The sequence below is a fragment of the Dreissena polymorpha genome, chromosome 1 (assembly GCF_020536995.1).
Source record: "Dreissena polymorpha isolate Duluth1 chromosome 1, UMN_Dpol_1.0, whole genome shotgun sequence".
Taxonomy (NCBI): Eukaryota; Metazoa; Mollusca; class Bivalvia; order Myida; family Dreissenidae; genus Dreissena; species Dreissena polymorpha.
Window position 1 is genome coordinate 171,061,335 of NC_068355.1, and position 26,021 is coordinate 171,087,355.

General features: G+C 33.9%; 1 protein-coding gene across 2 annotated transcripts in view; it reads right to left on the minus strand.

Moving 5' to 3' along the window:
- Positions 1 to 343: 343 nt before the first annotated feature.
- Positions 344 to 26,021, minus strand: part of LOC127860874 (wnt inhibitory factor 1-like) — a 40,715-nt gene continuing 15,037 nt past the window's right edge. Inside the window, exons 3-10 of one of the 2 annotated variants that reach the window (XM_052399188.1) lie at positions 10,955 to 11,057; positions 7,911 to 8,054; positions 6,142 to 6,246; positions 5,017 to 5,046; positions 3,781 to 3,891; positions 2,816 to 2,911; positions 2,421 to 2,516; positions 344 to 1,234 (exon numbers count right to left, since the gene is read on the minus strand). In XM_052399188.1, the coding sequence (XP_052255148.1) occupies positions 921 to 1,234; positions 2,421 to 2,516; positions 2,816 to 2,911; positions 3,781 to 3,891; positions 5,017 to 5,046; positions 6,142 to 6,246; positions 7,911 to 8,054; positions 10,955 to 11,057 (999 nt within the window). In that variant the 3' untranslated portion in view covers positions 344 to 920. Of the gene's footprint in view, positions 1,235 to 2,420; positions 2,517 to 2,815; positions 2,912 to 3,780; positions 3,892 to 4,950; positions 5,047 to 6,141; positions 6,247 to 7,910; positions 8,055 to 10,954; positions 11,058 to 26,021 lie in introns of both variants that reach the window. The other variant, XM_052399180.1, reaches the window with a different exon arrangement.

Genomic DNA, 26,021 nt, shown 5'->3' on the forward strand with positions numbered 1-26,021 from the left:
TCATCCGCAGAGCTATCATTTTAAGTGTTGCAAAGGGTAGTTCAATATGCACAGACAGTCCGCGACCTGTCGCTAACAACGCGTTTTATTTCGGTTCCGTAACTTTAACAAATAAACGTTTAGATTTTCTGTTAGAATGACGCAATTAAGTATTCATATACATGTCCAATTGTACCCGTTTGTATTTTGTGGCTGCTTTCTTTTAACATTAGCTGAATTTTTGGAGAAAATTGAATGCACCGGCATCCATATGATATGAACACAAACCTAACTGTACTTATAAAGTACAAACTTGTCTTCAAATTAATACATGTTAGTAAGTAATAAACACTCCGACATAATATTAGTTCTAAACATGTAATATAAGTTCTTTGATAAAATGATCACATTTTGAGTGTTCAGATTTGGACACCATACCCTGTGCGCCCGATATAACGGAGTTTCATGCAACATATTTCAACACATATAAACACATAAACTTATAAATTCCAACATGAAATACAAATGTGCAATTAATAAACTATCGTGGCAGTTATCGTCTGAATGACCACTGTTCAGAAGTATGTATTGACCATTCATGAATTATGTATGTGGATTCTTTATTGTTCACTTTCGCCTTTACCGTAAACAACACATATGCCTATCCGCAGTTAATATTTCGTTTAGTATTGTGTTTGACAACAAGTCGAGATTCGTGTAAATACGAAGCTTATATAACAGCCATAAATGACGGTATATAATTATCCAAAAAGAACTTATTTATGCCACAAATTGTGAAATTCACCCGTAAGGTATACACCAACACAATTCAGTAAACATTCAACACTTGTTTGTGTTTCAAAATTTGCAAACATATCACAATTTTCGTCGTGTAATCCACGGCATACACTTATTATTTACAATAGCATTGTACATTTTAATTACAATAGTTTAAGTATTCGTGTTTCCTTTTGTCTGTGTTTTGGATTCATACACTTATCCTTATAACTTTTTCTCTTAGCCTGGCACCGCTTCCTTCGTTTGTCTCTCTTTCGAATACAGCGCTGGGCCAGTTTTTCTTGTCGCTTTTTACAAAGAGAGACTTTATCCGGCTTGAGATTCGAGCAGCGTTTCGCAATACGATTTTGCTTACTCTTGCACTTCTTCTTCTGATTGCAACGTTTTTGAATTTCAACCTTCAGTTTGTTACACTTCTCGGATTCTTGTTTAATTTTTCTTCGTGGTCGAACAAACACTGAATAATTAAAAATATATATACATGTGATTATACTATGCATTCAATTTTAATTAATTAACTATTCATAAACACGAATAAGCCATTTGTGCACTATGACTATATTTGAGAATTTGGTGTATTTGTAAGCTGAAATTTCAAGTAATAGCTTTGTACCGTCTGTAATTTTGACATAAAATATTGCGCTGATAAGTTCATACTGATGAAGTCATTTATCAAGACTAACTAACAATTCGATTGTCAAACTATTGCATCGGTAAAACTTAAAAGCTCGTTACTTGAATTTAAACAATAAGAAGCCGCCGAGGCATCTCGTTAAAAACACATTTAGTCTGAACCCCACCCGCATTAACTACCATTAGCGGTGATAACACATAATAGACAAGGGAGGAAAAAGAACTATTCGATTCAAGTTCTTTCTCGTATTTCAACAATACATGAAGAATACTATGTTAAATTCGGGGTAAAACATGTATTTACATCATATGAACGCGTTAATTGTCCGAAGCGCAAGGTATTACATTTAGTTATACGCACATACTATTAAAATAACTTTCTCGGAATAAAACCAATTAATTAAAATAACCCTGAATACAGAGATGATCCAATTATTTCTTACTGGATCATTTCCTACCTTTCCAGAAAATTAATCTCAGATGTGTAACCCGTTAAATAAATTTTCTCTTTAAAAACAGATACTCACAAAGCCCACAAAATCCTGACCTATCGGCAACAAAAATAGTGCATGATTTTCTAGACGCGACCAATGATTACTACAGGCGGGTAAGAGAAACGAGAATTTAAACATTGAAAACATATATTTTAGAACGTATGTTTTAGTTAATAATAAATCATCTGTCAGTCATCAGATGATGTTTTGTTCATTTCTGTAACACGAACTGTAATAACATGAAATTTGGATTAAATTATTTGAAACATATAGTCTATAACGTATGTGTTCGTTAGCAATAAATCATGGTTATAAATAATCTGTCTTTATTTTGTTAATATTTGTAGCAAGAACTGTTATAAAACTCAAAATATAATATATGTTAAAATATAATGGGCAAAGTCCATTTTTAACTCAAAGCTTAACGGGTGAAACTCTTCTGTCGCATAGGTCATAAGGCTGCAGTAATTAGCCTCAGGGCGGCAGTGATGATTCAAGACTGGGGTAATAACCCACCTTCCTCACACTGGTCGCCGATGTATCCAGTCTTGCATTCACATTTATTCGCGCCCACGCAGAGACCACCGTTCATGCAGGACTTCAAACACAGACCTGAAACAACATAAACATACTTTATTTAAGATTTACTACTAAAACAAGGCCTAACTGAAAAAACTATATACTATATGCCTCGTTGTAGGTATTAAACTGCTTGTATTGGTCGAAGTGAAATATATTATGCTCGAACAATTACGTTTCCTGAGAGATTAATGTGTGTACTATGTTGTTCTTGTTATTCTACTAACGTCGCATACATTTATCGAAAGATAAACTCAAATAATATGATCAACAAACCCTATTCCATTTTAACATAAATGGTTATTGAGTTTTGGAAGACATTCAATTTGTACCTGTTTCACATTGGTCTCCGCTATAACCTTCTTTACACTTGCAAATGTTCGTCCCCACGCAAAGACCTTCGTGTTGACAAGGCTTATTGCATAGACCTAAACAGAACATGTTAGAGATATAGGACACATATATTTGCTTTTCACAAAACATTTAAAACAAATGTATACGTGCATGGTATTCATTTGAACGATTATTTAATTATTTTGAATATTAAGACTAAGTTACAAGGGTGAAGCATTTTATGCCATGTGTAGCATGTGTTGCTATAGACATGGATCGTCTTCTGTGAAAAGGTGATTTTATGCATGTGCGTAAAGTGATGTTCCAGATTAGCTGGTGCTTTTCCGCAAATCAGGGACCACTCTTTCCGCTTGTATGATATTTTTCGTTTAAAGAAAGTCCCTTTTTGGCAAAAATCCAGTTCAGGCGTTATGTGTCTTCCCTGATTAGCCTGCGCGGACTGCAAAGGGCTAATCTGGGATATTTACGCGCATTCATAAAACCGCCTTTTCACAGAGGGCGGCTAAAATATATTATCGATTATCGAGTGACATTTCATTAAGGATATCGACGTAATGCATTTAAACTCAGTCATATGCATAGGGCATCGTATTATTAACAAATATGATCGAGACATATACATAAGAAACATTAACATTTCAACAAACATCCCAACAAATTTTATAATGTAATGTCGTATTAATTCGAAGGAATAATAACTGGTCGATGTTATGTTCAGTTGATTGTGACCATATTGAGTAAATCAATTAAAATATCATAATACATAACATAACATATCTATCTTATTTCCTGCTAGAAGTTCCGAAAATAGCAAAGACAAAATACGTTCTTTGAAAATCCGTACTAAATTACATTACTCAGAACAAAGTAACACACAATACCTAACATGCGCGGGCAAAATGTTGTTGCGAGTGTCAGAAAGCGGCCAACAAGCCATACTCACTGAACTGACAGGCGTCTCCAAAAAAGCCGCTTGTACACCAACAAATGCCTGTCCTCGACACGCCTGGCTGGACACACCGACCACCGTTCTGACATGGCCGAGGGCACAGCGCTGAAGCGAATACGAAGTACTTCACATTATTATCAAATATTTCTTTCTTTTTTAAACTTTTTAAAATTATACTGAATTTTTAAGAGCAACAAACAGGCGTCCAATGCTCGGGCGTGTGTCGTAACTAACCTTACGTTGCACAAGTGGGATATCATTTATGCCTTTATTTTAGTTAAACTGTTACATATGTATATTATGTTTATGTATAATCATGCCATCCCGATTAATTACAAAATCCCACATATGGTCCTGGGAAAGAAAACATTTGATGTGACATTATCACTACAAATAGCGATATTACATCACTTTAAACGTGTGTTGTTTAGTGTATTACTTGCAAATCATATTCAAATAAGCTGCATATTTTAAGACAAGTAATGTTAGTGGTATTTTATTTACCAGTATAGTCTCTTTATTTTTATTAACATAGTATAGCTTCTTATTATTAAAAGGTGTCTGAATATGTTGTATTATGTAACGTAAACAATGGCGTGTACGCCTTCAACATAGGACATAGTTTATACATATATTAAGTATAGTAAGCATAATGCCCATAAACAGCATTTCATACAATGTTACACAGGAACAAGAAAGAAGTCTTAACAATCATGTACAAATAAAAGACAATAACTAGAAAATGTTAGCAAAAAGAGCGAAGTGCTACAATGAAAGCATGCAGTAATGACCTCGATTCAAATAGCTTTTCTATCATTTTAGGATGCCAACATGCGTATAGATATTAAGACAATATCATCAAATGAACAACCAAGCAAGGAGTTATTCACAGCAGGCTACATTATTCTTTATAGAGAATGCATATAGATTATTAATAATGTTAAATTAATGTGAATCCCCGAAGCATGACGTCACAGACAAAATATGAAAGCTGGAGCATGTGTCCCACTGTCATTGGGCACCAACATTTACAGGCGTGATTGTAAGTCGATATGTTCCATTGTCAATGGGTATCAAGGGGATCAGGCGTGAGTGTTAGTCGATTACACGAGCTGGTTGTTGACCGGCAACGGACATGCAGCTGGCGCATGAACTGTGGGTTACCTTTCTCACAACTCTTCCCATAAAACCCCTCCTGACAGAGACACATGTCGGGGGATATACACGTACCATTGTTCTCACACTTTGGACTGCACATGTCTGTAAGGCAGGGACGAAAAACAACAATAATAGTTTGACAAATAGGAAACAACAAACTTCTACGAGATGGAAAGAATAATTGCAGAAAGCGTCGTTGTAAATTAATTTTCATCTATAGCCAATTTAAGGTGATAATATTTTATTTGCATTTATGTATATCCAATAGCATTAGCAAAATTGGACAATATATGTTTTATCTAGTGGTACATAGCCTTCTAGTACATTAAAAAAAATACATGCATGTTTAAAAATTAACAAAATATACCATAGAATGTTTTTTGTAAGTCAGGACATGAAATAAAACAAGGTAACAGATTGATAAATACAACAAACAGTTCACATATATATGTTGTACAATGAGTTGTTTTTTACCATAATTTACTAAACGAGTTAAGGAATGTTGTAAGAAAATTATTATATGCATTCATAGACGAGTTTAAGGGTATAAAATAACAGGTGGTATCAGATCTTTTAATCATGCTTTTGAATGAGCAAACAAATTCAATCTTTTACATAAACGCCATGATTAATCGGAAAGATTATATGACGTCACTTGACATTGCAACGTCATTTCAGCAAAATAACGTCACGCGAATTCAACAAAAGATATCAAATTAAAACGCTAAAGTTTAAACAATTCTTTAATGTTAATATTCATAGACAAAGATGGACATTGTGATAAAACTATTTATTCGTCAAAGATTGACAACATTTATTACACCAACGGCCAAGTCTACCCAATAAACATGCATATACAATATTGCAAATAATTGACAGGAAAATAGCGCTACAAAATCCTCGACACAACCCACGTTTACTCCCATCTTATATTTGGCTAGCTGATTTATGGTGTAGTGACAATGGTATATATATATTGGGGCTCCGATACGGAATTAAGTTTCCTTTTATGCTGTATAATTCACTATTCTGATTGGTTAATACGTATGAACTATCAAATGAAAATTTATGTTTGAGTAGCAACTGTCGATGCTATTCCATCAGAATATATGGCTTTGTTTATTTTCGAATGCTTAATACAGACCGAATTTGTTTCCGACAAAACCGTAAAAGACAGATGCGTTGGCGTATGCTCACCTTTTTCACAGAAGAGTCCGTGGAAGCCCTGCGGACACTCGCATTCTCCAAACTGGTTACAGCGTCCGTTGTTCTTGCATGGCTGCTTGCATAGATTGGTTGTCTCTTTCAAAGGAGATCAAAATAATGCGGTAATCAATATATTACAATTAAGTACAATTTTTTTTTAAACACTCTACTACAACATGACCAACAACTTATACTCCTCCTCTTCCTCTTCTTCCACCTACACATACTACGACACCTTTTACTACTACTACTACTACTACTACTACTACTACTACTACTACTACTACTACTACTACTACTACGACTACTACTACTACTACTACTACTACTACTACTACTACTTCTACTACTACTACTACTACTACTACTACTACTACTACTACTACTACTACTACTACTACTACTACTACTACTACTACTACTACTACCACTACTACTACTTCTACTATTATTCCTACTAAAACTACTACAACTACTGCAACTACTACTTCTACTGCTACTACAACTACTACTACTTCTACTTCTACTACTTCTATTACTACTAACACCACTTCTACTACTACTACTAGTAGTAGTAGTACTACTACTATTTATAAATATTTTACTACTACCACTAGAACTACTATTACTATTATTATTACTATAACTTCTTCGGTTACTCCTACTCCTACTACGAGTACTTCTACTCCTTAATTTACTACAACACAAGAACTACTATTCCTATTATTATTACTATAACTTCTTCTTTGACTCCTACTCCTACTTCTAGTACTTCTACTTCTAATTCTAATACTTCTAAAAGTATACTACTACTACAACAACAACTACTATTACTACTACTTCAACTACTACTACTACAACTACTACTACTACTACTACTACTACTACTACTACTACTACTACTACTACTACTACTACTACTACTACTACTACTACTACTACTTCTATTACTACAACTTCTACTACTAGTACTACTACTACTACTACTACTACTACTACTACTACTACTACTACTACTACTACTACTTCTACTACTACTACTACTACTACTACTACTACTACTACTACTACTACTACTACTACTACTACTACTACTACTACTACTACTACTACTACTACTACTACTACTACTACTACTACTACTACTATTACTACTACTACTACTACAACTACTATTCCTCATACTACTACTACTACTAGTACGACTACCACTACTGTTCGTTAAGCAGAAATACAACGTAATAGTTTAAGATATGCTACTACCACTTCTACTACTATTATTACTACTACTTCTACAAATACTAGTACCACCACTACTACTACTACTGCTACTACTACTACTACTACTACTACTACTACTACTACTACTACTACTACTACTACTACTACTACTACTACTACTACTACTTCTACTTCTATAACTACTACTACTACTTCTACTACTACTACTACTACTACTACTACTACTACTACTACTACTACTACTTGTACTACTACTACTACTACTACTACTACTACTACTACTACTACTACTACTACTACTACTACTACTACTACTACTACTACTACTACTACTTCTACTAAAATCATTTATTTATACGTATACATTTATTATCCAATTGAAATAAAACATTTGTATAACCACTCATGCAACAGTTACTACATTTTGTTAATACAAATTTAAGATAAATTGTTACTACAATACTCTAAATCACAACTTTACACGTCAATAATGCTAGTAAGGCTCTCTTATTACTTACCGAATTTATTGCACTGTTTTTTTATGCGAAGTTTAAACGGCGTCCCTTTGACGGGTTTGTTGTGTTGGTCCATTATATGGAGGTTTAGTACGAGGTGCGCAATACCCTCCTCCGTACCCGTACAAGGTATAGACACCTGGAATACTGGAAATATTTGTCGTGAGGAAGTACCAGTATAAGGAATCGACAATCGGGAAACTGGAAATATGCGTCGTTAGTAAGTACATTTGCAATGAATAGACACCCACACTACTAGGTATACGTCACTTTTTCGTGTCATGATTAAGTACACATAAAAACATTAGAAACCCGAAATACTGGTCATATATGTCGTGATAAAGTACCCGTATCCGGAACACTGGAAATAACGGGTAATCATTCGTACACGCATCCATCGAGACCTGTCATACTGCACGTACAGAACATGCAAAGGGCACCTCGAAAACGTTAACATAGGGCTTTATTAAGTTCGTACATGCAAAGTGAACAGATGTGCAGATATAAGTTTTATGATTTGTTGAGATAGGTTCGTGTGCGAGGATTAATGAATGATGTGTCGTGATTTAAAGTACCTGCACGTAGAAAAGACAAATTGACAACTGAAATATATATCGAGATTACAAATAAAATGCACATGGGTCAAATACAATGTCGTTGTGAATTACATCATGCACATGTGAGGTCGTTTTTCCTGTCTGTACAGGTGTTATTTATTTTAAACAACTAAGGGGCGTCTCATGAACTGACTTTGCAAGGGAACATGTTTAAACCCTGATTTATTTGTTGTTGAAGAGAACCGCGCTACTGAAAATTTCGTTTAATGCACGTTCAGTTAGTGCCGTCCCAGATTAGCCTGTGTATTCCATACAGGCTAATTAGGGACTGCACTTTCTGCCTGGAATGGAGTTTTAAAATAATCTTCCTTTCAACTAAAAAGCCCATTAAAGCGGAGAGTGTCGTCCCTAATTAGTCCGAGAGGACTGCACACGCAAATCTTGGACGGAACTTTATGCCTATGCATTAAGCCCATTTTCCCTTAACGAGGCTGAATATATTGGCTTATGCTGTTAGGACTGAATTCCAGACCTCGCTTGAAGTATTCAGATTGGAGCATTAAGTGTATGCCAAAAAAACCTTAAAATCTGACGGTATCATTGCCTTGGTCTAGACTTACTGTTTACGGTGCTTTAGAGACTTTATCTCAAGTATAACATCAAACATAGCACATCTAGTCTAAACAATAGCTCCTGTAATGCACAAAGCGTTGATAAAAAGCTTAAAACCCGAGGGGTTCGATCTTTATTACCCCGATTAAACGCATAATCGGACGAACTTAAAAATATAATGTTGAACAAGATAATGATTTGAGAAGGTGCATCGATTTACAATACGTCATTGTATAAGAGCTTGATGGATAATTATGTCTCTGGGTGCTTTTTGGAATTTTAAATACTAGTGTTTCATAAGTAACTGATTATGCTTCATATAGTTTGAAGAATGATGAAGTTGTATTAAATGTTTATTCGTTGGTCCGTGCATGCGTCCGTGCGTGCGTGTGTACTTTCAAATTCAAGATCATTTTCGTTGGGCATTGCGAGCGTCTCTGCGTGTGTGCTTTCTTCCTAGTTCGTTTTACCGATTGCGAAAGGAATAAATGGGAGGTGCATGTTTATATAGACATATTTTATTTTAAATGAAGAAATCCCATTTTCATTTAATCCCACATGTTTTTTCAAACATATTTTTTGTTCAAATATAATACCTGTATTTTAAAGACAGTTTGTTGTAAGCATGTTTCAATTAACTGCACGTTTCCAGTAGACTGATCACAGAGAACAGTGTTCAATGCACACTCGTTCGTTTGTTATCCTTTGATTATCCAAACAACCACGGCATTTGCTTCCATTGAATTAACCTAAGGCGTTAGGTGCTCACTCAAAATACACAAAGTTAATTTGAATTAGTTATACTAATTTGTTTTCACCCTTACATTAAGCAAATATCTCAAGAATGAATTAAACTCACAAAGTCTTAATCCTCTTTAAGCATTTATGTTGTAAATTACTTTTAATTTCGGACCAAATAGCGAAGTCTTTTATCACACGACGTATTAATAATTGTTTAATTACATCTTGCGGGAATTTATCATGAACGGAAAAATTTTGACATTTATGTCTGCACAAACACAGCTCAGATGGATTACTCGGTGAAATAAAGCATTCATTTCCCCACGACTTTGATGTTCTATTTATTGGGTACAGGATTAGACGTGGAACCTTGATTTCATGTGGGTTTTATTGTCCGTTTATTCCGAGGTAAAATTATGACTCAATACCGACGCAGATTGTGCTACAAATCATCGCTGTAATCGGGTTTATGGGATGCCAGACATGAATTTTCTTTCGAACACACGCCCATGTTAAGGGGTTGGGCATGAGTTAAAATGAGTATCGTTTATTTTTAAAGACATACAGTCAAAACCATGTATTATTTGGATAAATTTAATAAATTAACTCTAGTGTGCATTAATGCCATCTTCTTCTTCTACATTGAGTGCAGTGATCCTCTTGAGCATCGCCGAACTTTGACTATACAAGGAGTATTGGGATCTGGGTAGAATTAGTTCTTGGTGTCTTTGCGGGAATTCTGAAGAACTTTCCTAGAGTGGATGATCGAACCCGTGACCCCCCGGGTCTAAACGGGCACCATATCAACTACGCCACAGCGACTGGTTTTAAGAATAATGGTTTCTTATGATCCTTATGATCGATTAAATCACATAATGAACGTGTGCGATATATGCTCATAATCTATTAACCATGCTTGATGCTTTATACGCTTATGCTTGTCTGATGCTCGGCTACAAATAACAAAAATATAAGTAATCATTAAAATGGAACACACCGTATTGCAAACAGAGCGTTATGCCATTTGAAACCAACGTAGCTACATGACTTAATAGCAGACAGTTTAGCTGGCCCTATATGGAAAAAAAACAGTTTTGCTTCACGAAGGTCAAATGTAAAATCCTTAATCTAACTTACTCTTTGGTCCTTTCGGTATGATGCCAGATGCAGGAATGCTCAGAAGTGGATTGTAGAGAATGGTTTTGTTTTTGGATTTGAGTTCGTCAAACCAGTATGTATACTGAAACAGACAATCTCAATAATACAACAAGTTAGATATTGTTCATGTTACAAGTTTTACTGATTGGGTTGCAACTGTACATGCGTAAACAACTTCAAAACAATAGTCGGCTGCTCGATGCATTATTTATGTTAACATCTATCCAAATACTATAGCAAAATACAACATAAACTAGTTCATTGTTTTTATAATCAGACTTTTAATTAGTCACAACATATTGAGCATTTCCACGGTAGAAAAATAGGAATAGTAGAAAAAAAGCTTTGACATTTTGGAGATAAACCTGTTTTGTTTTCAATTATTGTAAAATCACTTCGTCTTTAAAATATGAAATATTTCAACCCATATAATCGCAAAGTATAGTGATGACTAAATCAATATGACAAGTGCGAAACCATTCTGAGACCACTCGAAACACAATAGGAAAACTGAAAATCAAAACACACAATGACACATTATTAATGTAATATTGTTTTATTAAATAAAGAACACATGTAAGTGAACTGCTGTCAATATCATTTCTGTTTGTTTTTATCCTACAACATATTATATAACCTATATTTCAATATATATAACGATTATTGTTGCTAAGAGTTATATGTCATATATCAACATTTTAATAATGTGTAAAAACGTCACTAATATATAGTTAAGACATATTTCTTTACACAAGCATGAGGTACGAAACACGACGCTATATGCGACAAACGATATCGCAAAGCGACGAACGACAATTTTCAACGACACGATATTTGTAAATCAAATTTACTTTCGTGCGTCACGTATTCTAAGCATTGCTGAGGCGAGTTAAGTCCAATATTTTCAGATCGACAACTTGTGTGCAGTATTATGTCGAGTGTCGTCGATTGATTGAGCGTGTCGACTTAAAAATCGTGAGTCATGTCAAGCGATGCCACACTTGACATTGAATAAATACATAAGAGATCGAAAATGTTCATTCAATTTTCGATTGAATATTTCGTGTCAAAATCTTTATCGACAGTACCGTTAAATGTCAAGTGCTGTTGATGATTGTATAGTATTGTATCGCATGCCACCTTGTTAATCGTTAATCTTCCGTCTACTTAGTTACGTACACACATATATTCATATTAACGCAATCATATGGGACAGAATGCCTATGCAAAATGCATTTTTGTTAGACGGAATACGCTTGTAAAAGAGTTTAAAGCTTTTAAATCCTAAATGTGTTGCAAACCGCCCGGTGCGTAGATAAGTATTGCATAAAGGTAACCTTGGACATTCTCCCATGTCTACTAATTATGTGAAGATAATGTTCACTGTCATACAGATTGTTATATAATAACGTTACAAACGTTGAATGTTTCTTGAACGTCTTTAATACTTATGAACGTGGAATTAATGTGTAAGCTAATTGCCATTCAGTCGGTGGTTAATGTTTTTAGAAATTTACTTTCCAAACACCTGTAACATTCTTCAATATTTCATTGGATTGGGTTCAAATAGGCTCGTATGTTATACACGGCTTTTCACGTTGCAATGTTAGTGTATTTAATTACTCATTAATGTTAATATTTATTGAAGTATTGAGTTTTAACTTTCATAATTAGTCTAATATTCAACTGTTGGGCGTGCACGATTAGCCACATGTTGACTCTTTGATTAACATTCACAAATGCGCTAAGGGTTTTAACCGCACATCTAAAACCAACTCAATTGGTATACAATAATTATTAGTCTTTAACTGTTGCTGGATGTATGTTGTTTGATTGGCAGTATTGAATACAATTAATCAGCCACGCTCTAGAAAAATACAGGCTCGGTGCATTACATTTTCCGCTTTTATTGTTGTTTTTTTTCCGTTTAATGGACATTATTCTTAGCTAAAACCTAGTTTAGGGGATTGTTTACTTGATGGGCAGGCTATTTTTGGGACGACACTTCACCCGATTGCATTTAACTCCGTTCTTTAAGAACGAGGCTAGTATATATTATAGTAATACGACTACGTGTGTACATATATATACATCATATTTGCTAAACATGCCGTGAGAGGCGTTGATTAATGTATAAAAGTTATTGTCATTCGCAAATTAAATCAATGTTTATTTGAAAGCCCAATATAATATCATAGGCTATCCTTCAAGCGAGGCTTGTCGAAGTTTTACTTTGCCAAAAGGTATATCACTGCGATACATTGGTTCGTTTAAAGTTTAAAATTTAATCAAGTACCAATTAAATATATGTTTAACAAACAACCGTATTTCCCAGTAGTGCTTACACTGACACAATCGTCCAATTGTGAGAGGAAGAAGCATGTTATGATTATATCGACACGAGAGCCATTATTTCCTTAACATATACGTAATAAATTCTCTTTACTTAACTACATGTACACTGCATTAAATAACACAATATTATTACTTTCTGTAACGTCATTACTGGGTATGAACCACAACTGACCTTAATAAGAACATACAGAGTCGCCACCCGACCTAGTGCCGCCAGTTAGACATGATTACTCTGTACGAGGTAGATAGATTGTTTATGTCAGGAAAGTAGCAAAGCTATTCATCACATGACACAAACAACTTCTGATTCATGTTGTACATGGTCAGTGCGTCACAAGGCATTGGGATTAATAATGTAAAAAAGGGCAAGGTACAACATGTTTCCGTCTCGGTCGTATTCGAGAAGCTGAAAATCTGAAAGACTACAGCATAGTATGTCACAGCACATTTGTAAAACAATCGAGATTGGTACACGCCTTGTCTAAAAATGCCTATCTTCCTTATTGCGTTGCGTGAACCGTGTGTACAGTATTTGCATGTAAAACATACGTCATAGGAAATCAGTTAATTTGACGTATAAATAACGATTGCTTATCAAAGATTTAATAGATTTAATCACCTAGGTCGAGGTTTGTGCACTAAATAATAGCTTCTTGAATATCTACTGAACATATTCCCAGCAAACACCCGACGTTGAATAGACGTCGAATATTGGTTGAATTTCGGTCGCGACGTCGGCAACCAAAATACAACGTTGATTCAACGTTATAATGGCAACGTTTAAACAACGTCGGGAAAAAACGTCTATACGACGTTGTTTTTTGGTCATAAAATAACTATGTTGAAGAAATGTCTACCCTACTGGCACGTCACGTTCAAATAACGTTACGCTTAAGTTCTATTTAGGTTATGATCACACAGAACGTTCCCAAAACGTTTTCAGAACGTTGTAACAAAAATCAAAATATCAGTATTCGTAACTTGTGTTGTGAACGTTATCGGGAAACCAAATTTCAACGTTGAATTCCTAACGTTCGCAGAACGTTATAAGAACGTGTAAAAATCACACAATATAAACATGTACATTAAATATGTTTTCATAAATAATTTGACGTTTTTCTGTTGTTGTTGTTTTACAAAATACGCTCATAAGTAGATTTGCATTTTGACCCGTTTGTGTATCTTCGAATGTTTGCAAGCGCAATTCTCTTGTTATCTAAAAATATCTGGCTAATTGGATTTTCAAACTGTGCTGTTATTGAATGTAAACCTTTTTGTTCAATAATAAGAGAAGTTGGAACCTACAATCGACGATAAGCAAGAGTTTGCGAGGTAGGTTTTGTATTGTTATTTCAGTTTGTAATATTAAAATTGATATTATTATGCACTTGCTTTAAATTCAAATTCGGAATTATGGGGAAACTCGTACCATGGAGACTTCGTACCACTTTTGAATATACTACGTTCACTTAGTCATTTTTGGGAGCAATTTGTTGTTGAAAACATTCTTGAAAACATATTTTATTTCGTGCAAAATAAATATGTACACTTACACACCGTAATTTTGAAAACCGATAACCGGATTCACCGTTAATTAGTCAAGAAATAAAATTCAAAATTTTACCTTTACCTCAATTATTAATTTTATTAAATTCTGAAATTGAAATATATAATTATGTAAAATGTAGTTTATAAAAAGTGTTTGTTGGGCATGATTAAAATATTGATCTTGTAGGTTAATTTCAAATTTAGTTATGAATTGATTCAGTCATAAAATACATTATTAAATTTAAAGATGTTGCAACGCTTGATTATTTTACCATGTATAAAAGAAAACTCGGTTTCATATATGTGTATGTTCAAGATGACGCATCTCTTTGTGTTTTTTCGGTGTTATTCATGCGGTACATGTATGTCTTGTCATTTTTTCTCGTTTTTTTTTTAAAGAATAGTCAGTCATTTTGAATTTTTTTGTACTTCCAGGACAACTGGGAAGACACCCGAATAGATCCGGATTCAAGACAAAAAAAGAACAACAATGCGATGATATGTATTTGTATAAATTACATTCATGCAATAAACTTGTGTAGAATAAAGATGTGTTGGTTTTTAACCTCAATATGAAAATTAGATTTAGGTTCGTCTTAAGTTAAATGATAATGTTATTTCGCAACATTTCGGGAACGTAAAGCGAATAATACATTTTAACGTTGAAAAGTGGTTGAATTTTGGGTGCAAAGTGGTTGAAGTTTGGTTGCAAAGTGGTTGTAGAATAGTTGGATTTTGGTCGAAAAATGGTTGAATTTTGGTGGTAACATAACGTTGAATCAACGTCATAAATTGACGTCTAAAAATACTTTCATTTTCAACCAAAATTCAACCGTCATTCAACGTAATGGTACAACGTCTTTTCAGCGTCTATTCAACGTCATATGTTTGCTGGGTTATACTTCACATAAAAAATATATATATATATAAATAGTTAAACGTGTTTCTTTATGGAATCATAAACTCGCCGTTTGAATTACAATGTTCTTATGAATACGAGAAACTATCGTTAGCTATCGGACGATTAAATGTCAATAATAGTTTTCAGAATTACGGTTCTCTACGTTCCAAAAATCCAAATATGCGCATTGCCTTTTCCCATAAGAGCAAAGCGTGAAATTACACAGCGTGGTACAACATTTTAAACAGTGTTAGAAGCTACATGATTTGTTCTGAGAATGTTGAAATGTTCATTTTTCTAAATATTTATTATGTTAAAATACGCTTGTATGTTATTCAATCGGACGCAATATTCAGAACTTACAATATGTTTAACAAGAATGTTGTTCTTATATCTGTAGATTAACCATTTTCATAACACGTTAATTTACAGTGGGTTAATGTAAATAGTATATTCGCAAAAACATAATTTCATTATGTAAACAATAACAACAAAATTACAACAACTTGACAATTATGAAATAATAAGTATTCATGTCTAACCAAATAAAAACTCCATGAGTCGTATTGTTTTCTCTTTGATGGCTTTATATTTTAATGTTTTTTAAATCTTGTCGTCTATTGGTACTTGTTGTTACTATTCTTTTATCAGTTATTTCCTTTCAATACAAGAATTTCTCACGATAATGTTTCTGGAGTTGAACATTATCTTTATTTGAGCCACGCTGCTTTAATATGCCTATTAAATCGTTTTAAATGCGAATTGCGTAAATGCAGGACCTAAAGCCCTTGAATTATTTATCGGACTACATAAAAGTTGCTTTATTATTTATAGCAAGTACACGCTTTTAAATTACGATGCTATGCGGAGATATGTCTTTACACCTGTATAAATTAGGGTTTAGCTCCAAAGTCTAGATAGACCGCCTTCCAAGTCGGAGTCGCTAGCTGTTCATCATGAAAATCATTATTTTATATTACATGGCGTACTGCATACAAATGCCTAATATTGTATACAAAATTAGTCATTTACCGTAAATTGAAGACTAGTGGACAATAATTTCTCTCCGGAAAATGTGTAATTATTTCAAAGTGGGTATGCACGATTTTGTCAAATATTTATGAATTTATATTAAATGTGTAAACATATTATTATACATATATTTCAATATAAATTGAAATAAAAGTTAAGAAGAAGATGTGTCGAAAAATGCGAAATAAGCCGGATGTTTAATTCTGACATCGAAAATGTATGTACAGTCGAATTCGCCAGCATGTATATCATGCATGTAAGATGTGAATCTAAATTGAGTTTTATGGATCATTTTAATTTCCGTCAACTTTATCTATTCATACGACACACGAACACTAACTCCGATCCTAATAAAAAGACGAATGCTTCGGTTATTGTAGGAAAATACTATTATAATGACAATAACGCCAGTAACTTTCTTGCTATTATGTATGGAAATTGAGTGAAATTTCAAAAGTAATATAAAGTTGTACAAGTAATAAAAGTTATAAAACGGCATAAAATACCTACCTCGGCATGGACGTCGTCACGTCGCCAACTTGATAATCACGTGATTTTCGTCAATGTGAACAAAGAAAAACAAATAACTATTGCTAATAAAAAGTTTTCGCGGCTGAATTATTTGATATTTTCCCCGTAATAAAAACAAACAATTAGCATGCAATTTAATCCATCCTTATGCCAGCTGAAAACAATAATTTATTTGTTTGTTTTCGCCAATTACGGATTTGGACGGTTCAATATAATAAACCCGTATGCGGCTTTATTCAAAGCTAACAAGTTCTTAACAATTAAGGTCGGTCCGGTCTACCAATTAAAAGATTAAAAGATCGCGGTACTTATCGTTAACGGTAACAAGTTCTCTGCCTGCCTTATTAGCTGCTAATTAAAGCAACTGTTACCGATTTTGTTTGTTTGGCATGTCGACATGATCTGCTCAAAATGCAAACTGCGGACGACTCGACGGTCTGGCGATGCTACCGACGGATAAGGTGCTAGAAGACTAAATTGCTTATAAATTCAACTTCACTTCACTTTTTTCTTCAAGTCAGCTAAATTATTGCCTTTGCCTTGCCTATTAATCTACTTTTTTATATGTCATTTAACGTTTTTTCCATGGGTCAATACTATCTTTATAATGTAAATTAATTCCGATGTAACTTTTCCTCCATAAGTACCGAGTTGCACGTCTATATTTAGTTGCAACACATTGCCAGTATTAACACGCACGCGTTTCCTGTGTGGATCTCGACTTTGTTTCGCGCTCTTATTAAAACACGACTTTTACAAGGCATTCATGTATAGTGAGTGGTGCAGATGCGTACCAAGGGCCTTAAACAGTATTATCACATGCCTCTAGACAATTTGTGTTATTCAGTTCGATAAATAGTAATATACTTGTACTGAAATTAAATTGTTACCGGATAAAATGTGTACGGCGATAACGTAAAATTACCCGTAAGTATTGTTTTCACTACGTAACTAATAACTAATATGACACCGGGGGGCAGTTCTCCGCCCCTACAGATTTGATGGGGGGGGGGGGGCAGATATCCGCCTACTAAATTCTGACAGGGGGCAGTTCTCCGCCCCTACCGATTTGATGGGGGGGCACCTCTCCGCCACCTTTAAAATAAGGGGGCAGTTCTCCGGGGGGCAGTTCTCCGGGGGGGCACTTCTCCGGATACCGTACAAAATATCTTCGTTTTAATCGGCTCGTGGCGCTAATTTGCCTTTGCTGTATTTTATGCAATTTGTATTCAATGTATAATTGTTCTTCCCTTTATGTGTTATTATAACATAATTTTATCAATTTAACACCTATACAAATCGTGCATACCCACTTTCAATACATTTAGTAAAACGCAATAGCACATGTGTTTAAGAGTTTAGCATAAATGCCTTTGCACTGCTTAGGTTGTGTTTCCTGAAATAATTATTAAACAATAGTTTATTCATTAGAACTGTTTCTGTTTAACATACTTTGATATAAAAATACCATATTTGTAAAGATTCTCGGGTTTAAGATGCCTTAAACACTGTTTGCGTTTCCTGTTAGCGTTTCTTGAACAATAATATATTGTGCTTGTTTGTGTTTTGTATAATGTCAGATTGTGCCAAGGATCATTTTGATCCGCAGCTGCCACCAATTGAATTGCGATTTATAGACCTCAAGATTACATGTTTTGTTAGATATCTTCTTATCAACTCAATTTGATGACATCCTGAGGGGAGAATCTAAACTTTCATGTTGTTAAACCACGTAAACATAAATTGTTAAACGATTGCTATCTGGAACGAAAATAATAGAAACTGGAAAACAAAATAAGTGTGAAATCTATTCAATGATACTCACTAATACTACTCTAATTAGATTGCTTTTCTCAAAAAGCCAGTGCACTCAATTTAAATGTGTAAAAGTATAAGTTAAATGATGCATACAAATGTCAACGATATATACACAACTTGATTTTATAAATACTGTGTAATAATGCTAATAGTCATACAAGCGTTGTTGTTTTCAAACTTGTCCCGATCTATTTATGTATGTAACTTTGAACTGAACATAATAGTGTCCGGTAATATTGTTATAATTTGCTGTATTCCATGTCTGTACCAGGTTTTAACCTTATAAAGAATGTTACAAGGACAGCAAATCTATCTTCCGTATCATTCCCGTACAATAACCTTTCATACAACAGCCATAAAACGTCGAGATGTTCATCTCTTCTGTCTGTAGGTATTGTTTTTTTCCGGTAAAAATATTTCTAAATCATAGCGAAAGATTGTTTGTGCTGATATTAAACTTGTTTTATATCCGAACTTCGAAGAACTTACTTCGCCACTCGTTGCTAATACTGTTATGTACTTGTGATGTTCCAAACGTGCAATGAAAAGCCTGCAACGTACTACTTTATTTATGTACAACATGTTTATGTAAAACTTCTGTTAGTATATAGCCCCTACCCGTTCAGCACACCTGTTTATTTGTTGTGTTAATGCTAAGATTACGTGTTAAAAGATTATCAAACTTCTGAGAATATCAAGTATATATGAAAAAATACGGATCGCATGTCTTCTAATAAGGGTAAGTTTATCACTGGTATCATATACTTATGTTCTAGGTTGACAAAAATAAGAGATTGTACAATGTATAAAGAATCGTTTGGACTCCTCCATTATTTATAAGGCCTCACCAATCTATCAAATGAATACAAAGAATGTGATTTTTAGCAAGTTACTGAACTTTCAATCTCATTTTCAGGGTTTACATAAAGCTATAATAATTTCACAAATAATTAAAGAATGCAAACATGTGCAACTGCACTTGACGCTAGTTGCATTTCGCTTGAGAAGTTGAATCCATGAAGAACGCGCGAAGATGTTTCCCCCGAGAACCACCTGTCCCATTACACGCGTTGATAATAGCAAACACAGATTGCTATACATATTGTCTGCAGTCTATTCAATTGGGAGTAATTTCTTAACGAAGAAAACATCCACTAACTGAATATATATATTATTTATTCATTTGTGCAGTAAAAATATAAAAACATTACAGTTCCATCAAAAACAACAAAAACGCGAGGTAGACTAAGGGTTATAACACTTTTGCATGCAGTGCAGCCTATACAAAATGCGTTTGCATATCAAAGTATAGTTATGCACATCTTGTCAATATTTGCAAATGACAAGAAAAATGTTTGCTTCTTTCTTTCCTAAACATACAGACACCATATGTTTTATGTAATTATCTTCCAGAAAACCAGAAATGTTTTGAAAGAAATGGCCGCGATGACGGCTCGCTTGACAACAACGTTAGCTGTATGAATCACTGTGTGTTTCTCTCTTTCTCCAACGAGATATCGCAGACAATCATAACGCACCCGATGTTGGCAATAGTTGTAAATAAACAAACATCCTTATTGCATTTTGACAACTCCAATTATAGCACGTGTCTATCACAACGGACCTGTCAGAATAGAATAATGTACGATTCTATTGTAAGTATACAGTAGAGTAAGCAATAATTCGGAACAGTACGGCCAGCAATTTATGTGTCGATTGAGTGAGTCAAATTTAAGGCGCCAGATGTCTGCGGTTCACAATCCCACACTCGCCTATCATGATTACTGGACGTGTTGGCAACTGTTCTGATTCCACTGGATTTGCCTTAAGAAGAGACATTATAAAAACGAGAAAAAAATATTAAAGGCGTTAACTGTCGACCCTGATAATCATTTGAGGACTGCACAGGCTAATCTGAGAAATGCTTTGCGCACATGCTTGTAGCCCCGTTTTTCCAGAACGAAGCTCATTTGAGTCAATTAATGTTTAATGTGAGTAAATTCACCATTAGTTCTTCATTGTTATCAATAGTGAGTAAAATATACGTCCTAATTTAACTTATACGATAACTTTTTGTTAAACTATGAATATTGTTTATTGCTTGAATATGATTGACAATTTAAATTGTTGTTAATTCGTTATGGGCGTAAAGTGTCGTTCCAGATGAGCATTTGCAGTCCGCAAAGGCTAATAAGGGACGACGCTTAACGCAAATGAATAAAGCCCCGTTCAATTCGTTTTATATGTTCTACTTAAAATGAATCATAAGTAATATGGTGTCTGTTTTGTATTTTTCATTTGTGTATATGAAAGGTACCTTGCAATCAATTCACTACCTCGTAATGATCATGCGATATCCCTACTGCTAGCGCAACTGAAGTTTATATGTAAAATTATTGGTGAAATATAGCTAAATATAAACACGTTTAAACCAACGACTAAGTACATTATATTGACATGAACCTGCATGACAAGATTATCTCACGTATTGTGCATAGCATATTTAATAATAAATACATAACATCCAATGATCTCTATCGGCTTCTGCCTCAAACAAAAACAGACAGCTTTCGAAAATAATGTTTCAGTATCCGGACAAAAACGAAATTTTCGAAACGACGAATGTGTGTTTCCAAACAGCGTCAGCTGGTATGAATATGGATACCTTTCCTGTTCAAGCAATATATCACAGGCAATCAATACGCACCTGATGTTGGCAATAATTATAAATAAATCTTTATTTATTACATCTAAATACTTCTAAATACATCTTTATTAAAAGCTGACATCCAAATGTATTACAAGGGTCTATCAAATCGAGCATTATTTAGTAAGAAATATTCGCGTTTAAAGCAAATGTATGTTAAACTTAATTAATTAAGAAATGCATCGGAACGAAACGGACAACGTTTGATGTCCAGTGAGTCACATGAAAGGCGCCACCGTTTGCTGCTCCTCTCTCCACCACACATCATCATATCTCTGTTTTAGTTGCCATCTTGCACACATAATTATGGCGTCGTTCATGACACATTTGAACGCACACGGATGTATTATGCTCTTATTATGTTTATTGAACCTTGCCAGTTTGAGATGAGTACAATGTATTGACCTTAATCAACTATTACACCGAAAGAGATCTTCAGACAAAATTAAACCAATACAAACCGCCACAATGATATAACATACATTTAAAAAAACTTCTACATCAATATATACAAAATTAAACCAATACAAACCGCATATCCCACAATGATAATACATACACATTAAAAAAACTTCTACATCAATATTATATATTTAAACATTTTTCAGACTTAATAATGAATTTTACTTCTGAAGACAACAGTTTGATGTTAACATTGAACTAAATTTATCTTATCCATAACATTTAAACGAAAAGTATATCTAAAAAGTTAGAATAAAATATAAATTTAAGAAGAACTGGTTTGTAATGGTTTGGGTTATTGATTGCGCTAGTTATATTTTTCAACGATTTCATGTTAAGTGATTATAAAATAAATACGTGTATAACTAAATTGTAAGTCAGAGATTTAAAATCAATGTAATAAAATAATTACTTTCTGTAAAAATTGTGATGTTCCGTGATTCACTTAGTGATTAATTGTGTGGCATGTTTTTGAAAATACTAAATTATGACTAGCAATATTTGTTTCCGAAATAGATTAAATATTTTTTTCAAGTATTGCCCAGTCTAGGCAACTTCAGATTTTTTTTGTTCAATGTCGATTATCAACACAAATTGCACGAAGATGTTCTTCTCATGTTCAGAACATTCTTGTTTACAAGAAATTCAAAAATAACTAATGTTTCGTTGAACGGTTGTAGACAGTGAAATCGGATCAAAGCGATTCCGATATTGTTTATAACACATGAGGAATCAAAACAATCAAGTCACTTAGAGGAGATAGCTTACCCAAACAAACAGTTTACATGACACATCCATACGTAAGAGAACTGGATGGCGTGAGCTTTGAACGATAAACTGAGCACATACTTGAAGAGGTGGGTATTCCAATGTGTTTAATCGATTACGTTTGATATGTTTTCTTGACGTTGAATACCTAATTTCTTACGTAAAATAAATGTGCAATACTAAAAAAAAATACAACAGTTACTTGCAAGTGATGTAAATGATAGGTATTAGTTCAGTTATTTTAAATAGGTTGATTTATCAATTAAGCTTAAGCAATTTTTCAGTTCTTGCATGATTTCGATTTTGGATTCCACATATTTCTATAAGTAAAGTAACCACAATGTTTATCTGAAAAAAACGGTTTTGAGTTATCGCAGGGTTCAATTATTTTGGACGGACATACTGACAGATGGAAAACAGATTGAACTTATATACGTATTTCCCATGTCTCCCTCTTTCCACATACAATGCTTCATAAATGTAGCTAACATACTTTTTTTAGTTATACTATGATTCAGATTTAAGTTTTCAATTTGGTTCCGTAATCTTGGCACCAATAAATTGTGTCATACAGAAAAAGTGAAATAAAGTGCCAATGTTTCACATGAGCACCCACTACACGCCAAGTTTTGTCAATCTCGCCGAAGTCAAAATTTAGTTATCGCATGAGACAGTTTCGGACGGACAGGGGACACACGGAAACACGACCAGGAAGACGGACAGAAGGAGGTTAACAGGACGAGGACCTGAATCGGATCACATCCGTAGCACCTTTAAGTGCCGTTTTAATCAAGGCGTATTTTTGTATATTTCAAGTGTTACAAGTTTTTTTTATTTAAGCGTATCATTGCATAAACTGTTCGTTTAATGTGTTTAAAGATATTTGAATCAGTACATATGAAAACATCATAAGAGTACATTTATTATCACTTCTGATTATATTCATTATAATTACAATTATTTCAGACCACTTCTTGATGTCAAGATACGGTGTGTCAGGTAAAGGCTCCCAATGTCTGTAATTCCAACCCTACCTCCAGTGTATTACTGCGATTTTGCAAATCAAACCAATTATGTTGACGTCGATCATTACACAGATAGGAGAATGCAGTCGAGCGTTCTAATGAATTGTTTTTATTGAATCTTGAACTTGAGTATGGTGTTGACGAACTAGTCAACGGTGATATACTAACGAAAAGTGCGTATTATTTGTATTTGCAAATATTAATCACATTTATCACACCATAATGCACATTCGTTTATTTAATGAGTATGTTAATAATAATCATGGTGTGCTTGATTAATTACACACACATGATAATATTTCCCTTCATATGAATATGTTAAATTGCAGACAAAATCAATTCTCCAAATACAAAAGTATATAAACTTAAACATAAAAAACTATGACTATATATTTTTGTTATAGAATAGGAATTTTTTCCTTATTTTTATCTTTTTTTTCTCAAACAGACATGCGATATTGTTTATAACAGGTTTTAATGTTGTCTGATATATCTTTAAAACATATGATGTTTATCAATCGATGTTGTACAAGTAAGACCTTGCAATATTCGTTCTATAAACTAATTGCAAAACATAAACACTTAGTTATCGCTAGACTATGGTGTATGATGGTGTTCAATAAATTATCCAGAATGGTACAGTCTAGACACTGTCAGATACGTGTGTATCACATACGTAAAATGTTGATCAATTACACAAAAAGCACGATCGTTTTCTATCCTTGTTCTTGTATCGTATGCTATTCTCAAAATTACGAAGAATACAGGCGTTCGGCTCAACCAGCTTAAACTGACTATGCCGATGATAGTGTATTCTGAAAAGACCTGGAGCCGGAGGGACGCTCTTGGTCACCGGGGCCCACGTAACGTTTAAGCGTTGTATTGTTCTGCTTCAAACGTTATGTTCAAATCTGGTCGTGTTTTTATCAAGTCTAAAATGGTTATCGTCGTTTATTAAAAAAATAATACGAAATGTTTTTCATCGACTTGTACGCAGTATAGGTTTACAATTCCTAAAAGGTATTTATATATCATTTTGTTCAAATCATAAATTAACAACAGCAGTCTAGTAAATGTTGGTATAATCTTAATTAAAATAATGTTTAATTAAAACTAAATTAAAACAGACAGTAAAAAACATCGTATACTTCTGTCTTATTGGAACCAAAATACCACACGTTAGTTTTTCTCTAAACAAGTGCAAATGTTTTGACATCAATTCTCGCGATGACGGCGCCTTGTCAACACCGTCAGCTGTACCAATCAATCTGCTCTTTCTTGTTTTCGAGAAGATGTATCACAGGGGATCAAACGCTCAAAAATTTGAAAGGGTTGTTTACAACAAAGGACTTTACTTGTACATCCTCAATAATAACACTTGTATATAAGAAGAATGTTTTGACTACAGCTATGGACGTATTTCTTGGGGTACAAAAATAGTATGAAAGTAAGAAATACGTTGAATGAATATGACCAGCATCTGATGTTTAGATTGGCTGGATCTTGTTTGAGGTTTTACTTTCCACATCCGCTTAGCCTACTGACCATGGTGGATGGAACAATTTCTGTTGGCATTATTGGTGACACGGTCACCTACATGGGGACTCCTAACCCTTACTGAAAATGGATGTATATTGTAGTGAATTAGCCAACAGTGAAACCGAACGATAAAATATGTGGCCACCACACCGTAAATTTACCTGCGCAACAATGACCATTCAAATATATTATCTTAATTTAATACAAAATATTCACATTGCTCAGACGGTTAATGTCATCGAACATTTGTTTTTAAAGCCAAAGTTTGATTTCTGAATTCCAATCAAAATCGTATTCATAAGATTCAATAATTCAACTTATTGAAATAACTGCTCGTAAAATGTGTTTACAATGATTGTA